Below are 27,992 nucleotides of genomic sequence, written 5' to 3' on the forward strand. Positions count from 1 at the left end.
TGCCAGTAGTGTGCTGGACTGATGGAAAGAATACTTTTGAGGAGTTGATGAATGAGGAAAATGAGAGAGAAGGAAGAGTAGAAGAAAAAACAATATATCTGAATGTACAGGGTGTTGAACAGTTACAATTAGGCCTGTCATATCAACATAATCATACCCAAAAATTTGTATTTAAGACTTTGTATATCTGTTATATTTATCTATTTATATCATTAAGAAGGAGGGACAAGAGAAAAAAAACTATATTGGGGGTGTGTGCTCACTTTACCTCAGCTACAGTTAACATTTAGTCTCGGGACACCTATAATTTATACCAAAGAAAATGCTTGTTGTTTCTGTATTTTGTGCATAGATTATTTGAAATAGCATGTCCTCCAATTCTGGAACGACCCAAATCCATTTGAAAAATTTATCAATTCTGTGTGAAAGCGTGCGCCTGCCTGCTGTTTCTTAATTATTATTATTATTATTATTGGCTGGACTGGACCAGCTGAGCAAGGCGTAGCCAGCGTGTGACGTCGTCGTACCCAACAACACTTGTTTTGGAGGAAGTGGCCGACAGAAAGAAAAGTGGACGACAGCGAGTAGCGAGAGTGGCTAACGGCTTGGTTTAGCTTAGCTCATTAGCTCGACATACAGGAAAAGCCAACGTCAACGACAACAAGACACCAGTGTAGCAAATCGACAAGTGAGATTACGCTGCCACTGACAGCGCTCACTTCGACTCGCAGAGTTAGTGAGGACGGATAGTTATCATATATTAGGACATTGTCGAGGCTTCAAAGGAGCACTCTTGCTTCGACAGACATTTAAAAGGAACTGCTAGCCCCCGTTTTGCTAATCTGCGCGTTAGCTAACGTTAGGAACGGAGGCTGAGGAAAAGTCCGCTTTTGGTATTTTTACCACAGGATCGTCTCACAGGTATGGTTTATGATATTTTCACACGTTGGTTTCGTCAATATCAGCGGCGAATCTTAACATTTCCCAACATCCGTTGTTCTGCTAAACGTTAGCCGAATCGATAGCCGGTGGTGAAAATGAGCAAAAATGTGACTAAAAAAGTAAACAATCCCTTTGCACTCATGATGGAACGTTTCAAGATGTGTTATATTGTTTGTATCTATTTCTTGGTCTGCGTTTTGGTTTTGTTTTGTCATCGGGTGTTTTCACGGGAGTAAAATGATGACGGTGCATTCTCTGTCATCGAATACCTGGCTGTACTTGTGCTTCTCGGTTACGTTTTTCTTTTTCTTTTTTTTCTTTTCACACGAATGGCCGTTATTGAAGCCCTGTTTGCCGAGCTCAAAACTGCTTGCCAAGTCATGGTTCCGTCAGCCGTGTGTTGTCCAACCATGTGATCCGTCGCTGACAATGTGTCATGGGGTGCAGATTAGGAGCGCCGCTGCCCACGCACTTTGGCACCCTTTACAAGCGTTGTTGTCTCTCTTTTTGCATTATTTTCCACGAAATAAGCCAAACGAAAAGTGGAAGTACACCTCCTGACTGTTTGTTGAGGAAAAATAATTACAACTCTTAAAATTAATCCAATCAAGTGACACGAGTTTGGACTTTGGTGCTTTAATGGTGCATTCAGCACACGCAGCTGAAGTGAGGAATGCTTAGTGATGTTTCTGAACTCGGGTCAAATTTGATTATTAGTGCCTATTATGCTAGTGTAGTCATTCCACCTGTAAATCACTACAGCCTTCTTACTTTGCATGTAAATGCAGGTATTTCAATGCTTGCCCCCACCTCAGTGTTTGACTCATTTAGATACAATAGAAAAATAATAAATTTATTTCGAACAAAAACATGCAGTCATCAGTCTTTTTGCTCATAGAATAAAAAACGTGTATTGATTAACACTGGTTCCATTCTTAATGCTGTCTTGTGACTGGGGTTTGTTCATTTAGGTCTTTTCACTCTTGCGATCATAGTGTGAATTCACAAGAACTTGATGTGTATTTGTCAGTTTGAGCTTATTATGCAGCTTTATTTACAAAGAAAACCATAGAGTTGGTAAAGCTACACATCGTCGCTGTCGGACTCGCATCGTTCAAGTTTGTATCATGGCTTATATTGCCATTATATACTGTTGGGCACCAACATCAACACACCACCACCCCAAAATCATGATCACCTTGCAGCCTTTAGACTGGGAGTCTGCTGGCTCACATGAGCCAGCAGACTCCCAGTCAAAAGTCTAAGAGCCATGAGTGATGCAGTAAAACAATCAGAGTTGTACCTAAACAAGTTCAATGAGCGAAAGTTCATGAACTAGTTAATATTTTGTGGGAAAGTGAACTGAACTTCATTTCTGCCTAATAAACGTAATTGAGAACACGCTCATTCTGGCGTCAAAGAATGTTTTTTGACGAAAGTTCATTTTCTTCAAGAGACAAAACCTGTCTGAATACACTTAAGAGCCTTTATATGCCAGCGGATAAAAGCTGTTTTTGGCAACCTATTCAGTGCGGCCACAACATGCATAAGGGGAATAGGCCGTCAGGAATATATTGAGAGAAAACACTATGAATTAGTTCAGTTTTGTAATGGTGAACTTAGTTAAAAATGTTAATTATAATAACAGTCTTTTCCAAAACTATTGCAACGGGAAGGTCAATTCTTTTGTTTTTGTTGTATGCTGAAGACATTTGGGTTTCACATCAAAAGATGAATAAGAGACAAAAGTTCAGAATTCCAGCTTTTGTTTCATGGTATTTACATCTAGATGCGTTAAACCCGGGACAGAGCACCTTTTCGTTTGAAGCCATCTACTTTTCAAGTGAGCAAAAGTACTGGAACGGCCTTATTAAATTAACTTAAAGTGATTACCATTTAATATTTGGTGGCATAACCCTTACTTGCAGTAACTGCATCAAGCCTAAAACCCGTAGACTTCACCAGACTGTTGCATTCTTCATTTGAAATGCTTTTCGAGGCCTTTACTGCAGCCTCTTTCAGTTTTTGTTTGTTTCTTGGGTTTTCTCCCGTCAGTCTCCTCTTCAGGAGGAAAAATGTATGTTCCATTGGGTTAAGGTCCAGTGATTGACTTGGCCAGTCTAAAGGCTTATTTATACTTGCGAGGATGGCAACCGCGCTGACGTCACTGCGGCTGTCCCGTGCATAGTTTGCCTTTATACTCGAGCACAACCCACGCGCGCAGTTTTGAAAATGTACTGCAGTTCAGCTCCACGTCGGGGGTGTCGCTACGGCTGGTATTGGCTAGGACACCACAGGATGGAGTTTCCGCTGCATTTTTTTGGATGATTTCCGGTAGCCGTTTTAACTTTCCTTTCAGTAACAAAGAACCAATCAACAACAATGGCACCTGTGGAACAGTGTCTGCTCGAACAAATGGACCTATATGACCAGATGATGTTTAATTATGCTTCAAAATCGATCAAGAAGGCGGCGGCGTAGATGGTATATAGAACCAAGGGGCGCTCTGAGTACGTCATCACAGGATGTGACTAAAACGGACGACTCACGAGATGAGCTCCGCGGCCTTCAACGCGCAGCAACAATTTTTGCCGTGTGCGCGTCAAGCTACGCAGAGGGGCCACGCGGGGCAATTCGTCGGGCATGTGATGCAATGCAGGCTTTGTAGGCCGCGCGACCACGGGAGTATAAAGAGGCCTTGAGACCTTCCACTTTTTCCCCTGACGAAGTCCTTTGTTGTGTTGGCAGTGTGTTTTGGGTCATTGTCTTGTTGCATGGTAAAGCTTCTCCAGATTAGTTTGGACATTTTTTTTTTTGTAAATTGCCAGACAAAATGGTTTTGTAGACTTCAGAATTAATTCTGCTGCTACCATCATAGGTTACATCATCAATAAAGACTAGCGAGCCCATTCCAGAAGCAGCCATGCAAGCCCAGGCCATGACATTACTTGCTTCACAGATGAGCTTGTGTGTTCGGGATCATAAACAGATTTTTTTATTCTCCATATTTTGGCCTTTCCTTCACTTTGGTAGAGGTTAATCTTGGTCTCATCAATCCATAAAACTTTGCTCCCCTTTGTGGCTCTGCTCACGGCACACCACCAAACAAAAATGTCACAAAAAGTGGATACATTAATTACTGTATTTACTTCCTGCCATCTAATAGAAGACCATTCATTTGTTCATTTGTCTGTCACTATGAATCACTGGCATAAATAGAGGAACAAAGATATATAATTTATTGTAAATATATATTTTTTTGATCAATTAAGTACACAAGTATATACAGTACATGAACAGGTCATTTAAATAGACACATTCCTCCATCTTGTGATCGGATCGGTGATTGGTTGTTTTTTTTAAACTCTGTGATCGGCCCCAAAAATCCTGATCGTGTAAAGCCTAATATTCAGCTTTTGATCTGAAACCCAAATGTCTTCAGTATACAAAAAAAAACAAAGGAATTGACCTTGACTAGTCGTCCTGTCCCTGCAGCTGAAAAACACCCCCACAGCATGTTGCTGCCACCACCATGCTTCACTATTGGGACTGTATTGGACAGGTGATGAGCACTGTATTTCTCACCATCTTGGAGTCCTTCAGGTGTTTTGTTTTGTTTTTTATATAAATAAAACACCATGCGGGCTTTCATGTGTCTTGCACTGAGGAGAGGCGTCCGTCGGGCCACTCTGCCATAAAGCCCCGACTGGTGGAGGGCTGTAGTGATTGTTGACTCTCTAAAACTTTCTCCCATCACCCAACTGCATCTCTTGACCTCAGCCACAGTGATCTTTGGGCTCTTTACCTCTCTCACCAAGGCTCTTCTCCCCCAATAGCTCTGTTTGGCTGGACGACCATCTCTAGGAAGGGTCCTTGTCGTCCCAAACATCTTCCATTTAAGGGTTATGGAGGCCACTGTGCTCTTAGGAACCTTAAGTGCAGCAGAATCTTTTTTTGTAACCTTGCCCAGATCTGTGCCTTGCCACAATTCTGTCTCTGAGCTCTTCAGGTAGCCCCTTTGACCTCATGATTCTCATTTGCTCTTGACATGCACTGTAAACTGTAAGGTCTTATACAGATAGGTGTGTGGTTTTCCTGATCAAGTCCAATCAGTATAATCAAACACAGCTGGACTCCAATTAAGGTGTAGAACCATTTTAAGGATGATCAGAAGAAATGGACAACACCTGCGTTAAATATGAGTGTCACAGCAAAGGGTCTGAATACTTATGGCTGCGTGATATTTCAGTTTTTCTTTTTTAATCTGCAAAAAGTCAACAATTCCGTTTTTTCTGTCAATATGGGGTGCTGTGTGTACATTAATGATAAAAAATCACTTAAATTATTTTAGGAAATGGATGCACTATAACAGAGTGAAAAATTTAAGGGGGTTAAAAAAAGTTGACCTGATTGAGCAAAACCATTGAGATAATTGGATTAAGTGCATTAAAATGGTCCTTAATCAGCTAAAAAAAATCTTGACAATATATTTGTTGACTAGGGTTGTATGTGCCTAGGAAGAGAGTATCTTCACAGAAAGACATGCATTAGATTCTTATTTAATTATTCTTGTCAACCTTGCCATATGATACTGAGCAGCCAGGACAAAGACGTGTGGACTGCTTTCCCAAATTAAAGTACACAGCGTCCTCCGTTTACGTCAGGTCCGACATACGACATTTCGAGGTGAAGAACAGTGCGCGACATAATTGAACTTTGTAACACAGCACAAGGCACACCCATTACTGCCGTACTTATTGCATTTCATTTTTATTTGTGGCCTCAGTGTTTTTCATACAAATATTTACTGTAATTATGACTTTTCTATTCCATTCATGTAGGCTAGTGATAGACTACGGTAGGGAGTAGGAACGGAACTTTGACGTTATCCCCTCTGTAAGTTACATTTTCGTCATATTGATCTTCTGTGCCATAACTGGTGCAGTGTAGTAGGGTGGCATCACAAAAAGCCAAAGAAATTGCAATGTGGCATTATAAATGCTCACTGAACTAAAGTCTTATATGACATAATTCCTGACGCTGGTTCAAGATCCTATTTTTTTATTAAAAATTACAATGCACAATAATGTGAATAAATTGCATGTCGAGGCTATTATTATCCTTGTCTGTTTGCACATTTTTGTAATATCTATTTTTCCTGTGGTGTTGTACGTATCTAGAACAATTGTGCTTCTTTGGAGCGATCTGTCCACTTTGGGGGAGTTCCTGCATATTTGAGTTTTCCTTTCCCCTCCATGTTTTGTTTTTGTCATTCCAGCTGAGGCACAATGACTTCAAGGAAGAAAGTCCTCCTCAAAGTCATCATCCTCGGAGACTCCGGGTGAGTGGTCCTGCTCCTTAAAGCTCAAGTGGCTTCCACTGCACCTGGGATGGATGCATTACTGTAAAGAGCACCACTTGTTCTGTTCTCACCACTCTACAATAAATGCACACAAACACAGAAATTAAATAATTTTTTTTTATTTTTTATTTTTTTTTTTTTTGGTCCCTGACCTTCAACTCGGCTTAATTTCCTGTGCTTGGTTCCTGTCTAGAGTGGGGAAGACCTCGTTGATGAACCAGTATGTGAATAAGAAGTTCAGTAACCAGTACAAAGCCACGATAGGTGCGGACTTCTTGACGAAAGAAGTCATGGTGGATGACAGACTTGTCACAATGCAGGTATTTAACCCATGCTGTAACTTTGGCAACAATTCCAAGAGATACTGTAAATACAATTGCATCTCATTGCACCCTACCAATCAAAAGTTTGGACACAGTTTCTCATTCAATAGCAGTAGAAAGTGTGTCCATACCTTTGATTGGTAGTGTACGTATTTGATATAATGTCACTGCACAAAGCGAGATATGTCATTTTATTTGTTATAATTTTGATCACTATAGCTTGCAGCTAATGAAAACCCAAAATTCACAGTCTCAAGAAATGCAGGGTCCGACAAGCCTTTTTGAGTGGTGGACTTAGGTCTAACACAATCCTTTGTGAGGACAGTACTTGATTTCTGATTTTGTTTTTCTGTAATTTCCAGTTGGAAATATTAGTCCCTTGCAGGGTCCAACTGTCCCATCATGAAACCTTTATTAACTGTACACAAAATGGTTGAAGTAACATTTAACATTTGTAACTGCACATCGAAATGTACAAATAAGTGATGAACTGCTTCATAATAGGTCATCATTTGTTGATTCATGACCACAGCATCGTGAACATAGAAGTGACGTAAGGCATTCGCAGAGGTTTTTTTAAACACCCTTAACAGTCAGACAAGTGTAAAATAAGTATTAAATGACTGTATATTAAAACTCACCAGTAACCTTATGCGTGGCGGACACAGTGGCACGTATAGAGAGGGAGGATGAGTGTCATTGTGTTTGGGAGGTGAATCTCTTCCCAGTGTACATTTCATTCATCATCTTTTAATAAAAAGAATACCTAAGATGTATTTAGTGCCTTTCAAGGGACCCAAGGACAAAGTAGAATTAACAAACCTCAATTCCAATAAGTTTGGACGTTGTGTAAAACATAAATAAAAACAGACTACAATGATTTGCAAATCCTTTTCAACCTACACTCCCCTCCAAAGTGATTTAATATTTGGTGGCATAACCCTTACTTGCAATAACTGCTTCAAGCTTGCAACCCATTGACTTCACCAGACTGTTGCATTCTGCATTTGAAATGATTTTCTAGGCCTTTACTACAGCCTCTTTCAGTTCTCGGTTGCTTCTGGGGGTTTCTCCCTTCAGTCTCCTCTTCAGGAGGTAAAATGCCTGCTCTATTCGGTTAAAGTCCGGTGATTGACTTGGCCAGTATAAGACCTTCCACTTTCCCCCCCGATGTGGTCCTTTGTTGTGTTTCGGAGTGTATTGGGTCATTGTCTTGTTGCATGATGAAGCTTCTGCCGATTACTTTTGATGCATTTTCTGGAAATTGCCAGACAAAATGGTTCTGTAGACTTCAGAATTCATTCTGCTGCTACCATCATGAGTTACATCATCAATTGAGACGAGTGAGCCCATTCCAGAAGCAGCCATGCAAGCCCAAGGCATGACATTACCTCCACCATGCTTCATAGATGAGCGTGTGTGTTTTGGATCATAAGCAGATCCTTTCTTTCTCCATATTTTGGGCTTTCCATCACTTAAAAGTAAAGGTTAATCTTGATGTCATCAGTTCATAAAACCTTGTTCCAAAACCTTTTAGGTTAATCTTTGTACTACTTTGCAAAATCCAATGTGGCCTTCCGATTCTTTTTGCTAATGAGTGGTTTGCATCTTGTGGTATGGCCTGTATATTTCTTCTCTCAAAGTCTTCTTCGGACAGTGGATTGTGATACCTTCACCCCTGCCCTGTGGAAGTTGGCAGTGATGTCACTGACTTTCTTTATCAGGAAATTCCAAATTGTTGTATTGGGTATGCCCAATGTTTGTGCAATAGCTCTGATGGATTTTCCCTCTTCTCTCAGCTTCAAAATGATTTGCTTTTCTCCCATAGACAGCTCCATGGTCTTCATGTTTGCTTAACAGCAAATGCAGTTTTCACAGGTGAATCCCAAAGGCAAAAACAAGCACTATCTAATGTTTAAGCAATCAATCTAAAAGGCAACACCTAAGCAACTAGAAACACCCATCAGTCATATTGTTCCAATACTACTTAATTCCTTGCTGTTCCAATACTTTTGGAGGGGACTATATCTTCAATAGAATACACTACAAAGACAAGATATTAAATGCTCAAACTTATGACCATTATTGTTTTTTTCCAAATATTCTTATTTTGAATTTGATGCCTGTAACATGTTCCCAAACCGTTCGGAAAGGGCCAACAAAAGACTGGGAAAGTTGAAGAATGTGAAAGAAACTGCTATGCAAAGTGTTGGCCACATATCAACAACACCCAGAAACGCTGACAGCTTCTGGGGGCCCTAATTAATGAGATGGAGTGACGAAAAGTGTGCTGTGGTCTGACGAGTCCACATTTCACACAGTTTTTGGAAATCATGGCTGTCGTTTCCTCCAGGCCAAAGAGGAAAAGAGCCATCCGGATTGTTATCAGCACAAAGTTCAAAAGCCAGAATCTGCGATGGTATGCGGGTGTGTTAACGCCCGTGATATGGATAACTTGCATATCTGTGAAGGCATCATTAATGCTGAAAGGTACATACGGGTTTTGGACCGACATATGCTGCCATCAAAGCAATTTATTTTTCAGGGATGCTCCCTTCTTATATCAGCAAGACAATGCCAGGCCACATTCTACACGTCTTACTACAGGGTGGCTTGGTAGTCAAAGAGTGCCAGTAGTAGACTGGCCTGCCAGCAGCTCAGATGTGTCTCCCATTTGAAAATGTGTGACTCATGAAGGGCAAAATATGACAACGGAGACCCCGGACTATTGAGCAACTGAAGTTGTACATCAAGCAAGAATGGGAAATAATTCCACCTACAAAGCTTCAACAAATAGTGTTCTCAGTTCCCATATGCTTATTGAATGTTGTTAAAAGCAAAGGTGATGGAACACGGTGGTAAACTTGCCCCGTTTCCAACTTTTTCTGAATGTGTCGCAGTCATCAAATTAAAAATGAGTGAATATTTGCAAAGGACAAGAAAGATTGTTTGAACATTAAATACCTTGTCTTTGTTGTGTATTCGATTGAATATAGGTTGAAAAGGATTTGCAAGTCGTATTGTTTTTATTTACGTTTTACATAATGTCCCAACTTCATTGGAATTGAGGTTTGTATGCAGTTTTATGGTTCTAATCACATTGCGTTGTTCTGCTGTTCGCATTTTTTATTTTTTTTGTATAAACGCCTGACTTGCGCACCTTTCACCTACATGCATTCTCCCATACAGACTTCTGACATCCACCGTGCATAGCTTGGAAATTTTTATGCAACCACCAAAGGGGCGTGACTCATTGTCTGAGGCTGGCTGTAAATCATGGAGCATGGAGTTTTCCTGAGAAGCGTAAATGTAATTAAAATCTAGCGCACACTAAATATTAAAATACATTACAAAGCGGATGAGTCGTCAGCCAGTCATTACGTGTGAAGAAGAATAGCATTTCTCTTTATTCTGTATGAAGAAGTTCCAATAAAAGTAATTTAATCAGAATACTGTGTTTATGGCTGAATACGTTTGGAGGTCCATCAATCAAAAAGGTAGTGTGTCTCCCATGTATAGAGCAGCGGTACCCAACCTTCTTTGCACCACAGAGCGGGCGAGTCACTTTAACATATTTGACAAATGATAAAGCAAATAAAAACAAATGATTCAATATATAATAAAAGCACACATCTGCATGCCTTTGCTGACTCAAGCACGCAGGAGAACATGGCCCATAGTTATTTAGCCGTAATATTAGTAATAAATTTCATATCGAGTCAAATAGTATTATTAATACATTAAACATTACACTTGACATGTCATGCGAAGGTCACAAATACCTCACATTTTTTTATCATTCTTACAAGTGTAAAAAGTTACCCATTGTCAAAACGTAAAAACATTACCCATGAACCTAACCTACGTTTGACTGCTTTGAATGTGTCTGTTCATGTCGCGTAGCTTCCTGCTGATATCATTTGTCTTCTCTTACCCCTGTTGAGGCTGCTACTTCTTTTAGAGTGTCACAAAAAAAGTTTAAAAGCTTTAACATGTTTTTACATCTGAGGTCTTTTAATGAGAGCAGTTTGAATTCAGAAGATTTTCAGAGGTATAGTATAGCCTCAGTTGTACGACCTCCGGCTTTTTGATTTACGAGTGCCCCAACTCGGGGATCTCGTTTTATGTGCGCCCCACATCTGAGATGCACAAAAATTAGTAGAGACACATGAAGCATATTCAATCTGCGTCTATAGACTCATGGCTTAAGACCAATTTGCTGCGCGTGTGCGTGTGGGGAGAGAGCTTCCACACGCAGCGAATCAAAAGTAAGAATCCCGTCTTAGTGCTAGCCAATTAGAGGCAGAGTAGGGTGGGTTATCGTTCCATAAATACAATGGACACAGAGTTTTTTCTGGACTATACATTTTTATTGTTGTGGTAACACCCACACCGTCACGCATGACGCAACAAGCTGCTGGCAGAATGGTGTTTGCCCCGTAAATACAAACAACTGGGACACTTAAGGGGAAGGTAACTAACTGTTTATTACATTCGCTAGCCTGTGAGGCTAGCTAAGGGCTAGAGCTAAAAAGCCCACTCGACCGCAGTGACATCATTAAAATGTCAGCGCTCGGAGTTTAGTGTGTGTGTGTTCCTCACATAACGCACACACCCACGCTCACACAACGGTTTCTAAATCATAACCACAGGCAGTAGTTGACTTCAGCAAACTCATTTTCAGCATAATTTGATTGACAGGTAAAGGTCTCACATCACAGTCTAGCAGCTCAATGGCGGACCTTAGATTACATTTCATGTATCCTTTATTTAACCAAGTAAAAGCTTATTAGAGAAAATTTCTTTTTTCAAAAGCCAAGAGGCTATACAAATTATATAATTAATTTTTTTTTTTTTTTTTTTTTTTTTTTTTTTTAAAATTTTTTAATTTCATAACACGACAACATATAAAAATAAAGACTAACAGTGATATTAATATGTAAGGCATCTGATTTAAAAACCGTGACAAAGCTCAAACGCTTTCAAGTACATACATGGTGTTTTTTTAATTCATTGAAATTTGGCGGGCTTTAAGACATTTTTGGGGCCTCTTTCATGGGTTAATGACTCCATACATCTATACCTGTTTAATATTTAAGTGCAATTTTTCCGAACAGCCCGAGTCTGATTTATGATGATATGATTATTTAATATTTTATTTATTGTTGTACATTAAATTGGCAGTGTTCAATGTTCTTTAGAATTGAAAGTAAATTGTTTTTTAAAAATTATTATGCTCTATAATATCATTGTATCAGTGGTCTAAACAAAAAAACATCAACAATACTATCATTTATCGTGACAGTTTTGGGTAAAATACATCGCCCTAAAAAAATGATATTGTGACAGGCTGAAACAATGTACTGAGCGAGAGCGATTGATAAAACTAAAATATTGTTAAAATAAAAATCTGCAGAATAGCTGGGCGACAAAGCAACAACCGTCATATAGCGGAGAACTGTATCTGACCACAGTTGCAGGTACTCATTATTCCAGGGCTGGGACTCATTGTTTCCATACGTGCATCCTGTGACTGCCAGTCTCTAATATAAAATTATCTATGCAACTCAAGAGTTATTGAAGTTATGAGCCATCTCTTGGTTATTTAATTTTTTTGTTTGGTTTTGCGCGCCAAGAATTGAGTTACAAGCGATCTTAAGATACACCGCCGGTCGAGTGAAGCGGGAAAAAAAAGGTGTGAAACAGTTGCATACCTGTTTATTTAATGGAAAAACAGTCAAAAGGGCAAATACAAAATGAAAACACTCACAACAAGCATGGAACAAATGATCACACTGAACTGCCTGTATGGTGAATACTATACTTATACTAATAAATGGAGCAAGGTCAAGTTGCCACAGTATACGTTCTCAATCCCTGTCATTCCTTTGCAATTTCTTTTGATTTTGTGTCAGATTTGGGACACAGCAGGTCAGGAGAGGTTCCAGTCTTTAGGGGTGGCGTTCTACCGCGGGGCAGACTGCTGCGTTTTGGTGTTTGACGTGACGGCCCCCAACACCTTCAAGACTCTCGACAGCTGGAGGGACGAGTTCCTGATCCAGGCCAGCCCCCGAGACCCGGAGAACTTCCCCTTTGTGGTTCTCGGCAACAAGATTGATTTAGAGAACAGACAGGTGTCCCAACGGACTTCCTCTTTCTGTTCTTTTTAAGCTTTTTAACTCTGCCCTAAAATATTCCACATGCTCCTGTGCCCATTCAGGTCACAACCAAGCGGGCACAGGCCTGGTGTCAGAGCAAAAACAACATCCCTTATTTTGAAACTAGCGCCAAAGAGGCCATCAACGTGGAGCAGGCCTTCCAGACCATTGCACGCAACGCTCTCAAACAGGTAACGCGTTTATGGTAAGATGACAACTCTGGCCGAACATTTGCAACTCCTCTGTCTGTCTTTATAACCAGGAGACCGAGGTGGAGTTGTACAACGAGTTCCCGGAGCCGATTAAGCTGGACAGGAACGAGCGAGCCAAGCCTTCAGCGGAGACGTGCAGCTGCTGAGGACCCTGGAGATTTGCGTCATAGCCCTCATCACCCCGTCATGCCTTGTCTAAATATCCTTCCTTCCCATGACCCACCATGATGACCCCTCATGCCCACCATACAAGCAGCGTCTTGCTCACCAATTTGACATGACCAACATGCTGCACCCTCCCCCTTATATATGGGAAACACACATTTTCTATCAAGTATCGGTCTCCTAGCCCAAAGAACACCTTAAACACTGTATGCTTATTATTCCTGTCCAGTATTTTCCCACGTTTAAATGGCAACAGATGTTTTCAGTTCTATGAATATTGCTGCTTTCACAATCACTTGTTTTATGTTGAGCTCAAACATCCTATTCGTCTTTGTGTTTCAGTGAGTAAAACTGGATTTTTTTTTTTTTTTCTCTGTAGCTTTGGTGGTTATTGTCTTACATTCACAGGGTGCCACTACTGAAAATGCATGAATAGAGGAAACACTGCTCCCCTCCTTTGTTATTTGTGTTGTGGCTTTGGGGTCACGCTCCACCTCACACAAACTTCAAACAGAATAAATGTTAGGGATCGAGATTCAAATTTGGATGATCAGACTGTGACAATTCCATTCCAATTGACCATTGATGTTCTCGTAATTGGTACACAATGATGAAAATTAAGAGAATTTACAAGTCCCATCACTCAAGTGTGCAGGTTGTTGTATTCATTCAAAATAACCCTATTGTGGAGCAACATGAAACTGGCCTATGGCTGTGGTTAGCGCTGTTCTTCTTGACTTGTACAGTAATTACTTGGTGCAACATGAAACAAATCAAGATACTAAGGTCACTCCTACTTTGGTCCTGGAGAAGTAGTACAACTATCATTCATAACGCAGTACTCTTACCCAATACATTTATTTTAATTGACAACAAATTAAAGGACTTCTGTACAATTCCAATCATTTTGTGGAGAAGACAAACATGTAAATCTCTATCTTACTGCCAGTTGCTTGAAGTGCTTGACATAGCCAATCGTCTGAATCATGTTAAAATGGAAATGAACTACATTAGAATTCTGATTGCTGTCAGACTAACTTTGAAAGCAAAAGTGAGATGGTGGAAGTAGTGGCATTCATCATTATATATAAATATGATAAATGCATAGTAAAGTTTCAAAATGTCTTTGCCTTTCAAATAAGGGTAATAAAAACCTTAAAATTCAGCAACCTTCTTATTTCTGAAATTCCGTAACAACCATTGAACACTGGTACAATATATATATTTGTGTGGCTCATAACGGTACAAGAATGTCATTTGAGGGCTGAAATACAAAACCGAGTAGTTCTCTTTTACTGGGTTCTTGGTTTTTTGTTGGCCTCCTGCAGCCACTGCTGAAGCGCTCCTGTAGACTTGTTGGGAGTGTCTGTCTTGTCTCTTTCCTCCTGACTGTTCCAAGCCTCCGACTCCTTCCTCTTTGAAGAGCCGCTGGTCAGCCAGCTCATCATCACCTTGCTGCTGGCTGTCTGCTTGGGTACCTGGAGGGGATACATGGTCACATTTGTCAGCAGACTTTAAAGCTCAACCATTTCGACCACACGTATGCAGGGTCGTTGCGTTCATGGAGGATGAGAAGTCTCCACACCCACTTTTTTTTAATAGCTTGCTTTGCCTCTTTACACTTTTTAAAAAAAAAATATGTTGACCCAGTAGTTGAGAAAACGTATCAGACAACAGGGTGATGCTAAGAGGTCGATAACCTGTAACCCCAAGATAATTTTAGCCAATAGCTGAAAGGCACAAGATAGAAAAATTTAATTTCTGGAAAAGTACAATCCATCCATCATCTATTACAGAGTATCCACTTTTTGTGACATTTTTGTTTGTTGGTGTCCCATGAGATCTTTCAATTGTAAAAGATGTTCCTTGGGTCCATAAATGTGTGAAATCACTTCTCTCGTCAGCTCATGTATTCTAATCAGTCAGGTCAAACCAACATTACAACATGAAAGAAATAATTGGTGCTAACTTACTATAATTAAATTACTTTATTGTAATTAAATTACTTCACACACACCAAAATAGAGCAAGATTTCGACAGAACGCCTGCATATTCGCTTACAACTGTTAGTCCTAGCACTAGCTTGCTAGGCTACATAATGTTTTGTTGCCTGCATGCAGGCCATATCGCATTAAAAGTACATGAACATACCTCAAGCAACCCTTAAACGAACGTCTTCTCCCGAACACGGGTGACCACCAATACACATTTCCCCCCCATTTTGTTCTTACATAAAAACGGTGCGATCCAATTTTGTTGTCGTCGGCATGGTAACGAGTGTATCCGGGCGCGTTTTGAGTTGACACAATGAAGCCCTGTGATCGTAAAAAACGGGATGCGGTGGTAACGGAATACAAGATTTTATTGCAGTAGTCTTGACATAGTGCAATCGTGAAAGACCAAATTTGTCTTGTAGTCTGATCTGGGCATTACGTGTTGTCTGTCCCACACTGCAAGTGCAATCGTGAAAGACCAAATTTCTCTTGTAGTCTGTTCTGGGCATTACGTGTTGTCTGTCCCACAATTCTGAGATGTTTTTTTTTAACTATTGGTGGTGAGATATTTACAGCACTACATCAAAAGACAAGCGACAAGGCTAAAAATAAAATTGCTTTTGGAGTCGAACATACTCTACACGACGGCGACGTGGAGTAAATGTCTTTTGCGGAGTCATTGATCGGATCGGCATAAAATGCTAATTATCGGCCGATACAGATCAGACCGGTGCAAAGTCTACCCTACACTGGTTGCCAGTTAATCACAGGCCACATACGGTATAAAGAAATAATAATAATATGCACTATTGAAAGATGAAGATTTTTTTTTTGACAAAATTGCGCATTATACACAAAGAATTATGGTATATACGATACAGTATATATTGTTACGTGCCCCAAGGAGCCGCCAGAGACTATATATTTTATATACTATCCAGTATATATTGTTTTTTTAAACATTTTTACGTGGTATTCATGTGGCTTAAGCAGCGCATTAAATTGAGTACCTTTTTCTGATTTAGGTCCACAGGCTGAAGGCACTCAGGAGAGTTGTTACGAGAATTATTGACAAGCAATGAGACGGGATGATAGGTCAATATGTCTTGAGACTGGAGCAGTTTCAAAGCATCCACAGATTTCACCTCCCCAAAATCAAGCCATCTCCTCACTTCCTCCTCTCCAGCCAAGACGGCTGGCATCCTGAAACAGACAACATCTTCAGCTCCTAAGCAAAGCAAAAGTTTAAAGGTGTATCTTCAATCCTCACCTGTCATGGATGCTGTGGAGATTTGGGGAAGCATTCACAGTTATTACACTGTAGGTGTAGAGGGTCTCTCCCCCAGAAGGAGGTGTCCAACAGTCAAATAGTCCTGCCATGGTCAGCAACCTCCAGCCTGTCCACTCATTAGATGTTTTTTCTGGCTGCTAACACACCACAGAAAAAGTTAATGCAGTGAACCAGCATTTATCTCAGACCCTAACCAACAATAGATGAAAATCGTCCAACTAGAACAGTGGTTTCCACCCTTCATGGAGCCAAGGCACGTATTTTACAATTGAAAAAATTCATGGCACACCAACAAACAAAAACTTCCTGCCATCTAATAGAAAAGCATTTATCAGTTGTCTGTCACTATGCCTCACTGGCATAAACAGATGAACAAAGATACAATATTTCTTGTAAATAATTTTAAAAATATTTTCTTGTAAATAATTTGTTTTTGAGCAATTAAGTAACATTTTATAATTTCCCACGGCACACCTGAAGAGCGCTCACGGCACACTGGTTGAGAATCACTGATCTCGAGAGACCACATAAAAAATACACTTGTACTTACTGTAACACACTTTTTAAATACATAAAACGTACTTGAATACACACAAAAACATAAAGGATAGAAAATATATTTTTGTATTGTAGTGTCTGTGTTACAGACACGCATGTGCCTTTCAAGAGGCGGGGCCTGGTGGAATAATGTGACGTCAGTGAGTCTGTGTTTCAGTGTCTGGGCATGGGCTGTGGCTGACAGTAGCTTGTGCCTGAGTGCGATCATTGTTTCAGGTTTCGTCCTTCCCGTGTTCGATAAATCGCAAGTGCATCGGCGACTGTGGCGCTCCTTTCCCACATGCAAGGGCATTACAGTAAGTATACCAAAAATATATATAGTGGGGAAACTATACTTTGGTGACTTCTGGCAAAAAAATATTGACTTGCCTCAGTCGCATCATTGGCAGGATCTTGTTTCTCTTCACAGGATCTCAGAGTCTGAGGAAAGTAGATGAAAAATGGCTGCTTTTCTTTCTCCTGCCTCCTCCACTCGTAGAAGCCATCAGCAAGGATGACGCAGCGCTGTCCTTTCAGCAGGGTCTCCTTGGTGGCAAAGCAAAGCTATATGTTAAAGGGGACATGTTATTGAAGCTGGAGTTTTTTAATAGTTTGTCTACAAATTGTTGGTCTAAGCTAAGTTGTTGGACGCCCACTGTTCTGAGGTTCGGCGTTCAAAATTCAATCTCAGGCCCAGCCTTCCTCTGTGGTTTGCATGTTGCAGGGTACCTACACATTTGAGATTTCAAAATTCCATACTTTTTCCAGACCCTAATTTCAAAAGTTCTCAGTAAACAATGAAAATAATTTGTGACATTTGAGTTCTGAGGGTCGGCACGGTGGACAACTGGTTAGAACCTCTGCCTAACAGAATTTGCATGCTCTCCCCGTGCCTGCGCGCGTTTTCTTCGGGTACTCTGGTTTCCTCCCACATCCCAAAAACATGCATGGTAGGTTAACTGAAGACTCTAAATTACCTATGAATGTGAGTGTGAATGATTGTTTATGTGTTCTGCAATTGGCTGGCGGCGAGTTCAGGGTGTACCCCGCCTCTCGCCCGAAGATAGTTGGGATAGGCTCCAGCACGCCCGCGACCCTAGTGAGGATAAGCAGTATGGAAAATGGATGGATGGAGTAAATAGATGATGATATACATCGTTAGCCTAATAGCATAATTGCCTAAGTCATTTTTGTTAAACAAGATAAAAACTAAAAAATTCAACAAACTAGAAGAGTCCAGTTGCGTCGATTGAACCTTTGTGTACTTCCATGACCTGGTGATTGAGAATCTACACGTACATAAAGAAAAGCATATTTTTTTAGCAAGCACACTTATTTTTTATTAATATTGTGACAGTAATTTAAAAATGACTTGGGCTACTTATACCCTGCAGTGTGAATACACAGACACATATCCGATTTAGCTCCACATATGAAAAAAGCATGGGTCAGATTTTAAAAAAAAAATAAAAAAAAACAAATCATGCATGTCACATTGGGGAAAAACATTTCAGAATTGACCTGCATTGTGAACACAGCTTTGGGAAACTATACAATTAGATAATAGAATATTTACATGGTTGACGCAAGCTCTCAGGCGGGCAATGCTGTACTCTCTGTCGGTCTTCGTTGACTGGATGGCGGAATAAAATTGTCGCAGGGTATCATTCAAAACATCAGCGCTGAAGTGTTCAGTTTGTATTTGTCATTTTTTGTGCCAAGCATTTTTCATCGCTTATTTTTATATTTTGTTGTTTTCTTTGCGTTGATTTCATCCTGCTCATTTGTGAGTTGATTTAAATCTTACCGAGTTAAAGCTTGAGACCTTTTGAAGGGTGTACATTATCAGCTGATACTGTACACTGATGGAATTTTCTGAGCCAATCAGAATCGAGCATTCACCAAGACCATCGTGTAATACTGTGCTCTCACACAATCATTGTAGCTGGGCTTACAAGTGCCTAAAAAAACACACACACAGATCGATCTATTTTCTTTTTAAATATTTTCATTTTGTTGTTTCCCAAAAAGGAGCTGTTGTAACAGTCTTTGAAACACGAATATTTTTCCATACTATTGTTTCCATTTTCCATACTTTGAAAGACCTGGAAATTTATGAAATAAAATTCCTTACTTTCTATACTTTCCATACTAGGAACTATTCTTCCCTGTGCCTGTTTAGGTTCTCACATTCCAGAAACATGCCTGTTCAGTTAATCCAAGCCTCTAAAATGTCCATAGGTGTGAATGTAAGTGTGAACGGTGGTTCATTTGTGCCCTGCGATAGACTAGTGATCAGTGGAGGGTGTACCCCACCTATCGTGGATAGATGGATGTACTGTATCTTTTAAATCTAATATATCTGTATTATATCTGTATGTTTGCCACAAAGTACCTTGTAAGACTTTTTCTGAAGGATGTTTTCGCTGCGACAGTTGCTGGTGCTGTACTGCATCTTGCTCGGGTCATTCTCTTTAAACCAGGAAGGGACCAGGCCCCAACGCATGGAAGCCAAAATACACTCATCCACGGGAGCATTCTGCACACAAATTGACATCATGTGAGTTACCAGCAAATGAGATTCAAAAGTATTGTATTAAAAATTCTGTCTTTACAAAGATAATACTTATGTTACATGTAATAATATTATTATTGTGGTTATAGTTTGCACTTGTGTATTACAGTGATTCCCAACCATTATGACATGACACATCAGTGTGCAGAACAGATCCTCTTTGTGTGCTGCAGGAAGTTATCATATTTCACTTATTTTATGATAAATAAAATAAATAAAATTATATGATATAATTACTACTAATAAGACTTAGACTTGCCTTATTGTCATTCAATAAACACATAGTCAGTGCACATATTAAACGAAATTTCAGAACACAGTCAGCACACAAACTGGAGTTAGGGAGAGACAGAGTGCAACAGAGCAACGTTATAGAGTGAGAGACTAAATACAGCTTAGGGCGAAAAAATGAGCGTCAAATTAGTACGTAAAATTTGGACATGTTTTAAAGTTAATTAACGGTTCGAGGGCAGAGTACAGACTGAAAAATTAAAATTTCCTATCAGGCAGGCTCCACAAACAAAAATAAAAAAATCTGCATTTAACATATGCCTTTTGTTAGGGAACTCGCGGTTAATGAACGAGTGTGTCTACTGCAACTATTGCTGCTCCTAAAATAGTTTAACAATACACAAAAATATCACAGTTTTTTTATGGTCCTTTATTTAGGTATGTTACTATGTCAATTTGTGTTTTCACCTTATCAAAGTGCCTGTGGGAGAGCAGCACGGGGCTCATAGACTGGGGGCTCTTGTTGTAGGAGGGTCGGTATTTGTCCGCGTCTCCTTCCCTCCAGCCAGGGTGTCTCCGCTCTCCGCGCCGGTTCCTGTACGAGCAGGCTCGGCTCACCTCATCCGGAGCCAGGGTGCACGCAGTTCTTCCACACATTTCACCGGCAAACCGCGGCGTTCTCCTCAAACAAAAAAATCGTGACACACAGGCTAAAAGTAAGCTAACATGTCTAGTGTTGTGATGATAAATTAGCATGTAATGTTAGTCTAACTATACCGTCAAGTCCTCGTTTGAAAAAGTTAAATTTACCTGTGTCTTATTTGGGCTGCGTAACTCTGTCGTGCGTACTACAGCGCGTTGGTTTGTTGTCGGGAATATGTCTTTTGACGGCATGAGGAGGAGATATGCCCGGACAGATTGAATTGTTCGTGACGTCATCGTGACGCGCCTCACTCTCACCGTTTTGAGCCAAGATGGCGGCGTTAGCTGGGAAAGAAAATATTTAGTGTCAATAACTAAAAATGTGATAAGGATAACTGTCACCGACTACGAAATTATTTTGAAAGTTCAGACTTGTACCCTCTTACAGCGATTGTTTTAGGTTGTTTGCTATTGCTGCATAGTTTTGAGTTTATTCTATTTGTGCATGGTGCATTTTCCCAAAATATCGGAAGTAGGGAATTTCCGACATTGGATCGATACATGTGCGTGGGAAATTATAATTAATGTATTTCTATAACTCCAAATCATAGCACCGGCTATCATCAATGTGAAACACAAGTTCAAAGACCATATAAACTATATTCGTCATTATTTGGTTATTAGATCTTTTTAAATATATATATATATATATATATATATATATATATATATATATATATATATATATATATATCACTATAGATATAGTGATATATATATTTTGCGTATTTCATTCGCAAAATGAAAAAAGTGAACGAGGCTGCCAATAAAATAATTAAGTTTGTTGTTCGACTAGTATACTGAGGTCCTCATTCATGTTTTTGTTTACTTTAGACTGGAACGCTAACAGTCTAGACCTCCTAGGCTCCAAGTTGGATATGTACTTGCAGGTTGGAATGCAGTATTTACCTTTTTGGTTATCCTAGTACATGTTTGTTACAGTCTTTAATGTGTTGCAATATATCAATTAAATTGATGTCAGTTTATAACGAAACTATATAATTCACTACCTTATAATCTTTTGAAAATCAAAACTGAAATTCAATTACATGACATTTAATACAATAAATGTTTAAAGTTACAGGTTGAATAGCAGAGGCGCTCGATGTTGCCATGGCAACTGTAAACCGCGTTGGGGCAGAGCTTGCGTTCCTCCGGTGAAACCCAACAACAAAGTCAGCACATCTTTGGAACTCAGCAGGTAGGAACGAGAAACTTCTGTGCATAAAATGGGGGTTTTCACAAATCTTATGTATAATATAATACTCAATTGTTTTTACTTGTTAATTGTATTTGGGCTGAACTGTAATTTGCGATGAAGTCGTGTATGTGTTTGTCAACATTAAACTTGTTTTTACCTATGGCAAAATTGGAAAAATTGGAAATGTCGTTGACAAAAGTCTACAATTTGACCCTCTTAGACATTGACAACATAAACCTGTTGTTCCCATCAGAGTTTTAATCACTGTACAACATTGTGCACCCCATTGAACACATCTTTTCCCTGTAAGATTATTGCACAAATACATTCTGGAAAGTGTGTAACACCTGCATATAAGTTAATGTTTTTCTTTCCCAGAGTGAAAATTATGTACGGACAAATCATGAAACAGGAAAATAAATAAAGGAGCAATTGTCTCAATGGAGGTTATGTGTTGAGATAAGTGTTTGCCTTTGCCAGTGTTAACCAAATGGCGGCGTCCAAACCTCCCTGGAAACAAATCCAACTTACTCCCACAGGATCCCCCGAGGGACACGATCGAACGCCCCTTCCTCTGTTAAGCACTTACGACATCTATTTCCTACTTACAATATTGTCTTTTCGTCCATTCCAAAAAACTCAATAGTTCTGTCTCCAACAAACAGCACGGCCTTCTTGACTGTTAGGTAATTCCACAACCACTTTACAACTGAATGTAATATCAATGAGGGAGTTTCCACCCAACAACTCTGGTGGACGGACAATGGCCTCTTGGCCAGGCGGTTTAATAGCTTTCCGCCTTTTTTTGCATTTGCAAGAATGATTCCATAGGTGGTGTGGGGCATGCCTTATAGTTGGAGCATAAATAGTTGAGTTTTCCACACGAACATTATGCATCCTAACTAAGCTTTGTTGCATGAACTGATGAAGCCTGCTCGGATGAGAGGAGAAACGTCTTCTAAGACAAATAGAACAGTCTGGTTGCGATCGATTCAATGCCCTGAGAATGAAATGACTTGGATGAATTCGAATATTCACAGGTACCTTTATGTGAAAGAGTGCTCTTGGGTTTACAGGAGGGACAATTTGTGGGCCTGTCGAAGGGCCAGAAGCTAATAGCAATGGTCCAACAATGCCAAAGTCAAGTTGAAATCAAAACCCTGCAAACCAGTAAGTCGTCTTACAATACGCATGCACAGATGACTCACTCAGCATCCATGCTTTTCTTTCGATGCTTGTGATTGTTTTTCACCATGGATAGCATGTTATTTACAGTACATGAGGGTGGAAAACAATTCTGTGTGCGTGTTTGTGTGTGTGTGTATGTGCGCGCATGTGTGTGTGTGTGTATGTGTGTGTGAGACAGCTTCACCTCCATGTCTGCACAGTGTCCACCTGCCTGCTCTCAACCCAGAGAAACTAAAGACAGCCAGGGCCATTGTGGAAAAACCTGTCCAGGTCGGTCAAAAATATTTTTTTATTGTGAAAATAATTGTTTTTGTGTTATTTTGGACATATTGATTTTTTATTTCACCTAATTTTTTGTCATGTCTATCTGTCTTCTTACTTTTAGTTGCATAAGGTGTTCTCTGTTCAGGGCCCTTACCCGGTCATTAGGGCCTCACTAAGAGCCAGAGGCTGGGTGGAGAAACGGATGTGTCACCCTGCGCTCCAAATGTGCACTCGCCCTGTTAAAGAGGCCTGTTGTAATGATGATGACAGCGATGGTGAAGATGGTCAGCTGATGATGTGATGTTAAAATTGCAGATTTTGTCTCTTTTATTTCTGTACTCATTCCCATTGATCCTTATTCCCAGATGATGTCAAACAAGAGCAGGATCCGGATGGACTATACGGTCTTATAGTAAGGCCACAAATAAACAGAACTTGAGGGCATCTGGTGTTATTTTGAGCGAAAGTTAGATGTCACCGTTCTCATTACTCAGTCTCGCCTGGTGCGGAATGAAATGGTTTATTTCTACTGGACAAACAGAAGAGATGCCATCAACACCAGCATTCTGCAGAAAGAACAGATGATCAACCATTTTGGCAAAGCAGGCAGCTTCACCACCAAGGTGCATTTGTGTTGTTGTTTTTGTGTCATTGGGTGGTACCTTGACTTATGAGTGCCCAAACGTCTGAGTTTTTCTTGCGCCATTTGCTTTGTGTTGTGAGACAAAATTTTAATTAGGTCCAGGTAAGGCACTTGAGTAAAGTGGAAAAAAAGGAGATTTGCAGTCTTTTTGGGGGGCCAGATTGGATTAATGCCATTTGATTTCATTTCAGCGGGGAAAATTGATTTTATTTGCAGCAGTACCCACAAGTAAATTGAGTTACGACCTTGGTCACAGAACAAATTAAACTCATAAGTCAACTGTACCTTGACTATATGCAACCAGCACCTTCTCACTAATATCTGTTACAGGTGGGGTTGTGTGTGAACCTGAGGAGTCTGCACTGGTTTGACTCAGCAGACCCGGACACGTTCTTTCCTCGCTGTTACAGGCTAGGAGCACAGGATGAGAAGCATGCTTTCATTGGTTAGACATTACAAATGACTTCCTGGGACAGAAAAATAACATAAAACCGTGAGCTGACTGTATACTTTATTTCCCTCCTGAAGAGGACTACAGGAGGACAGCCTGCACCAGTCTTTTAAAGTACGTTGTAGAAAGTGCACAGAATGTTCAGGAGCAGAAGAAAAGCGAGCACATTCAAGGTATGACCATTTTATCTCATATTGTAACGTGGATCACTAGGGCTCGACTTGATTGCGTTCCTCCATTTTCAGAACCATTTGAACCTGTGATTGTTTCCAAAATGATCAGCACAGCTCTCAAAGTGTGCCAGGATTTTCTTGAGAGTTTGGAGCACGTTGACATTGACATGAGCTTGGAGACAACTCAATCCCTTGTGAAGGAGCAGTGGGGTGAATTTATTGGCAGCTACTACTTGTTTGTTCAGTGAGTAAGACAATGTGCGTGCGTGTGTGTGTGTGTGTGTTTGTGTTTGCATACATACTCGTAGAGGTTCTGTTGTTTACTCTTTCACTTAGTGGCAGAGCACAAATTGAGATCAGTTATCATTTAGTAACCTGCTGTAAGGCCATGCTTCAGAGGCTGGCTGAAGTCAGTCCACAGCTGGACACAGATGGTATACACAACATATGGATTGTCAAGCCTGGAGCCAAGTCCAGAGGCAGAGGTGAGAGGTCTGACCCTGTTTGACGCATACTATTTTAAATATGAATCAATTTCTTCTGTCTTCTAGGTATTAAATGTGTAAAGCGTTTAGATCACATCCTCAGCCTGGTGGACAGTGATCCAGCTCTGATCAAGGAAAGCAAGTGGGTGGTGCAGAAGTATTTGGAGCGCCCCTTCTTGGTGGAGGGCACCAAGTTTGATGTGCGCCAGTGGTTTCTGGTCACAGACTGGAACCCTCTCACCGTGTGGTTTTATAAGAAGTGCTACTTGCGTTTCTCTACACAGCCTTACTCATTGGAAACACTGGACAAGTATGTTTGAAATACAATATGGTTGAAGAGGAAACTGCTTGTTATGTCCAACACTTGACTTTTCCTTAAGCCTCACCCAGAAACGCAGACTGGCCCATCAACGCACCACTGAATTCAATGATACGTTTTACAATTATTTTTAAGTTTTTGCTCTAAAAAGTAATTCAAGAAAGTAACGTGTTATCCAGACTTTGAAGAAAATTGTGTTTTTGTTCCATTACTAATGGTCAAACTAGCCCAGATAAATGGAGCGTCTGCATAATGCAACCACATAGTCAGTTGAATCCCTAGTACATTAACAGGAGCATCTTTTTGCCTGTTCCGAAGTAAGCAATGTACAGTCAGGAAGGTCATTTGTGTCCACTTCCTACATCCTAATCTATTAGGTAATTACAAATTGGGTGATTTGATTATGACTAAATGCATGTATACTTCAAGCTATGCCACAATGCATATTGGTCTTCTGTTTCTGAAACTTGATTTATTCCTTTCCTTCAGCTCTGTGCACTTGTGCAATAATTCCATCCAGAAGCATCTGAGGCCTTCTCATCAACGCCATCAAACCATCCCACAAGACAACATGTGGTCTGACGAGCAGTTCATGACCTTTCTGTCTGGTCAGGGCCACAAAGCTCAGTGGGAAAATTTAGTTGTGCCTGGGATGAAGAAGGCTGTTATCCATGCATTGCAGACTGCACAAGATTTTGTGGATTCCAGGAAAAACACCTTTGAGCTTTATGGGGCTGACTTCATGTTAGGTATGAGCATGAAGAAACATGCTGTAATTTTGCAAGTAGTGGCCTCCTCTCTAGGAGATGCTGTGTCCCATTTAATCAGGCATGTGCCTCAACCACTTAAATAATCGCCTCTCCTTAAATTACAGGGGAGGCCACCAAGTAGCTTTACCTTTACTAGAGTCACATTCCCACCAAGCGCTAAAGGCACTTTTGTTTAATTCCTTTCATTCTGTAGCATCCCCGAGTATCACACAAAGGTCTTTTAAAAAAAAAAAATAATGAACTACATTTATTCTTTAGACAAACCAATTCATGAAAACTGAAAAGAAACAAATCACTTAATTATTAAAACAACAAATCAGCAGGGTCTCCCAGCCATGCAGCAAGTGGAAATCTGTAATAGCTATATCTAATTGTGCTTATTTGCTTCAGCCAATCTGTTTAAGGTGTGTCCCTAATAGCTGCCTTGCTGAAACTTAAGTAGGGAACTATTACTTCTACCTATAAACTGCGCTGCATTATTGATAGGAATCTAGAAAAAAAAGACACACGAACTGGAACTGTTAATGCGAGGAATTACACATTCCATTCCCATTGTAACACAGCGGTAACAATTATCTGTCAATCAATCAATCAATGAGCAGCACTGTGTCTCGCTACATCCACACACAAGCATTTGTTCAAATAAAAGGCCTGCTCTCTAATAGAAGCTTGCTTCAAAGAAACGCCTGGTACTGTCTTCAGTTAAGTAAATAACCACCCCAAAACCTATTTGAGGAAATGCTGTACATTATCTTGACTTGCAATTAAGGGATACTTTGGATTTATGGTAGTTTGTACATTGCTACTCGCACAGAGATTTGTTGTGTGTAGAATAAAAGTTGCAACTTGGTATGGTGCCTCCTTCCTATTTTTGAAGCATATTTTCTTTTAATGGTTGCAATTTACAACCCTGTCAGTTAGATATAGCATCTACTGTACAATATAATTGTGATTCATACACTTGCTTACATTACAGTTATGTGCGTGGCTTGCATCCATTCCCAGTTACTGTATATGGCTATTCATAAAGGAATACTTACTTATTGGAATTGAGATGAATAATAAAAAAACAATCAAATGCAGTACTTGTTTCTCCAGGCTGTGACTTACATCCATGGTTGATTGAAATCAATGCCAGTCCCACCATGGCCCCCTCTACGCCAGTCACAGCCCATCTTTGTGCAGCTGTTCAGGAGGACACGCTGCGCGTCGTCCTAGACCGCAGAACAGACCAATCAGCAAACACGGGAGATTTTGAGCTCTTATATCACCAGGTAGACCAAGCTTATAAAAAAAAATCATTTGATTGTATTATTTAATTTGTCTCTTTTTTCTTTACAGGCAGCAGTAGCTGTACCACAGTACGTAGGAGCCAATTTATTTATAGAGGGCTTCAGGCTCAAAGGCACCTGTCTGCTTCCTCCTCTGAGGCCTTTGAACCGCTCAGCCACAAAGTATCGTAGTACCAAAAAGGAGATGGCTACAAAAAAAGTAATGTCTCTGCCAGAAGTGGTCAAGAGTGCCAAAACGCCAGTCAAAAACATCACAAACAGAGTTCTTCCACCTCCTGTTCTTCAGCCACCAGTGCCTATCCCGATTGAAACATTCTCCCTAGACCTGCAAAAGACAGCACACAGATCTGTCCACCTACCTCTTGATGCTTGCTCACGTTCTGTCTTTTTGTGGCGAAAGGGCTTGTAGGTCATCCTCAGTGAAATACAACTGAATGCTATAGAACAAGAACAAGAAAAATCTCTTAGAGGTTATTATTCTAAAACAATTGAGGAAGGCATTGAAACTTGTTTGGTTCATGGTTGATATCCGCCATAAATTTTTTGTAAAATCTACAGTAAAATGTAATATAATTATTGCTGTGCAGGAGACTTATTGACCAAAAACCTTGACACACACTTCAAAGATATTTTATCTCATAATAAAGTCCGAATTTAATTGCCAGTGATTTTCATTTCATTACTGCTTTGTTTGCTGTGGACTAAACAATTGT

General features: G+C 40.1%; 3 protein-coding genes across 11 annotated transcripts; 2 read left to right on the forward strand and 1 right to left on the reverse strand.

Moving 5' to 3' along the window:
• The first annotated feature begins 523 nt into the window (after positions 1-523).
• On the forward strand, positions 524-14,327 carry rab7a (RAB7a, member RAS oncogene family). The gene is made up of 6 exons (XM_061686956.1): positions 524-921; positions 6,221-6,283; positions 6,498-6,624; positions 12,543-12,761; positions 12,848-12,976; positions 13,048-14,327. The coding sequence occupies exons 2-6, from the start codon at positions 6,231-6,233 to the stop codon at positions 13,141-13,143; spliced, it is 624 nt and encodes a 207-aa protein (XP_061542940.1). The 5' UTR covers positions 524-921; positions 6,221-6,230; the 3' UTR covers positions 13,144-14,327.
• hmces (5-hydroxymethylcytosine binding, ES cell specific) lies at positions 13,404-20,735 on the reverse strand. Of its 5 annotated transcripts, none has more exons than XM_061686953.1 (7): positions 20,602-20,735; positions 20,260-20,470; positions 19,381-19,524; positions 17,376-17,549; positions 16,428-16,585; positions 16,168-16,360; positions 13,404-14,640 (listed from the first exon to the last, which is right to left on the reverse strand). In XM_061686953.1, the coding sequence occupies exons 2-7, from the start codon at positions 20,446-20,448 to the stop codon at positions 14,455-14,457; spliced, it is 1,044 nt and encodes a 347-aa protein (XP_061542937.1). In that variant the 5' UTR covers positions 20,449-20,470; positions 20,602-20,735; the 3' UTR covers positions 13,404-14,454. The 5 variants fall into 5 exon arrangements, with proteins under 5 accessions (XP_061542937.1, XP_061542939.1, XP_061542935.1 ...); XM_061686955.1 differs by having other exon boundaries at positions 20,260-20,473; XM_061686951.1 differs by lacking the exon at positions 20,602-20,735 and having other exon boundaries at positions 16,428-16,582; positions 20,260-20,561.
• LOC133408285 (tubulin monoglycylase TTLL3-like) lies at positions 19,406-27,811 on the forward strand. Of its 5 annotated transcripts, XM_061686949.1 has the most exons (16): positions 20,269-20,507; positions 21,328-21,383; positions 21,572-21,694; positions 22,771-22,864; positions 23,061-23,152; positions 23,268-23,430; positions 23,512-23,558; positions 23,641-23,769; positions 24,120-24,234; positions 24,318-24,413; positions 24,486-24,657; positions 24,750-24,898; positions 24,965-25,208; positions 25,707-25,966; positions 27,086-27,261; positions 27,329-27,811. In XM_061686949.1, the coding sequence occupies exons 4-16, from the start codon at positions 22,816-22,818 to the stop codon at positions 27,686-27,688; spliced, it is 2,052 nt and encodes a 683-aa protein (XP_061542933.1). In that variant the 5' UTR covers positions 20,269-20,507; positions 21,328-21,383; positions 21,572-21,694; positions 22,771-22,815; the 3' UTR covers positions 27,689-27,811. The 5 variants fall into 5 exon arrangements, with proteins under 5 accessions (XP_061542932.1, XP_061542933.1, XP_061542929.1 ...); XM_061686948.1 differs by lacking the exon at positions 20,269-20,507 and adding an exon at positions 19,406-19,545 and having other exon boundaries at positions 21,578-21,694; positions 24,318-24,657; XM_061686945.1 differs by having other exon boundaries at positions 24,318-24,657.
• Positions 27,812-27,992: the final 181 nt, after the last annotated feature.

This window comes from Phycodurus eques, chromosome 10, assembly GCF_024500275.1.
Source record: "Phycodurus eques isolate BA_2022a chromosome 10, UOR_Pequ_1.1, whole genome shotgun sequence".
Lineage (NCBI taxonomy): Eukaryota > Metazoa > Chordata > Actinopteri > Syngnathiformes > Syngnathidae > Phycodurus > Phycodurus eques.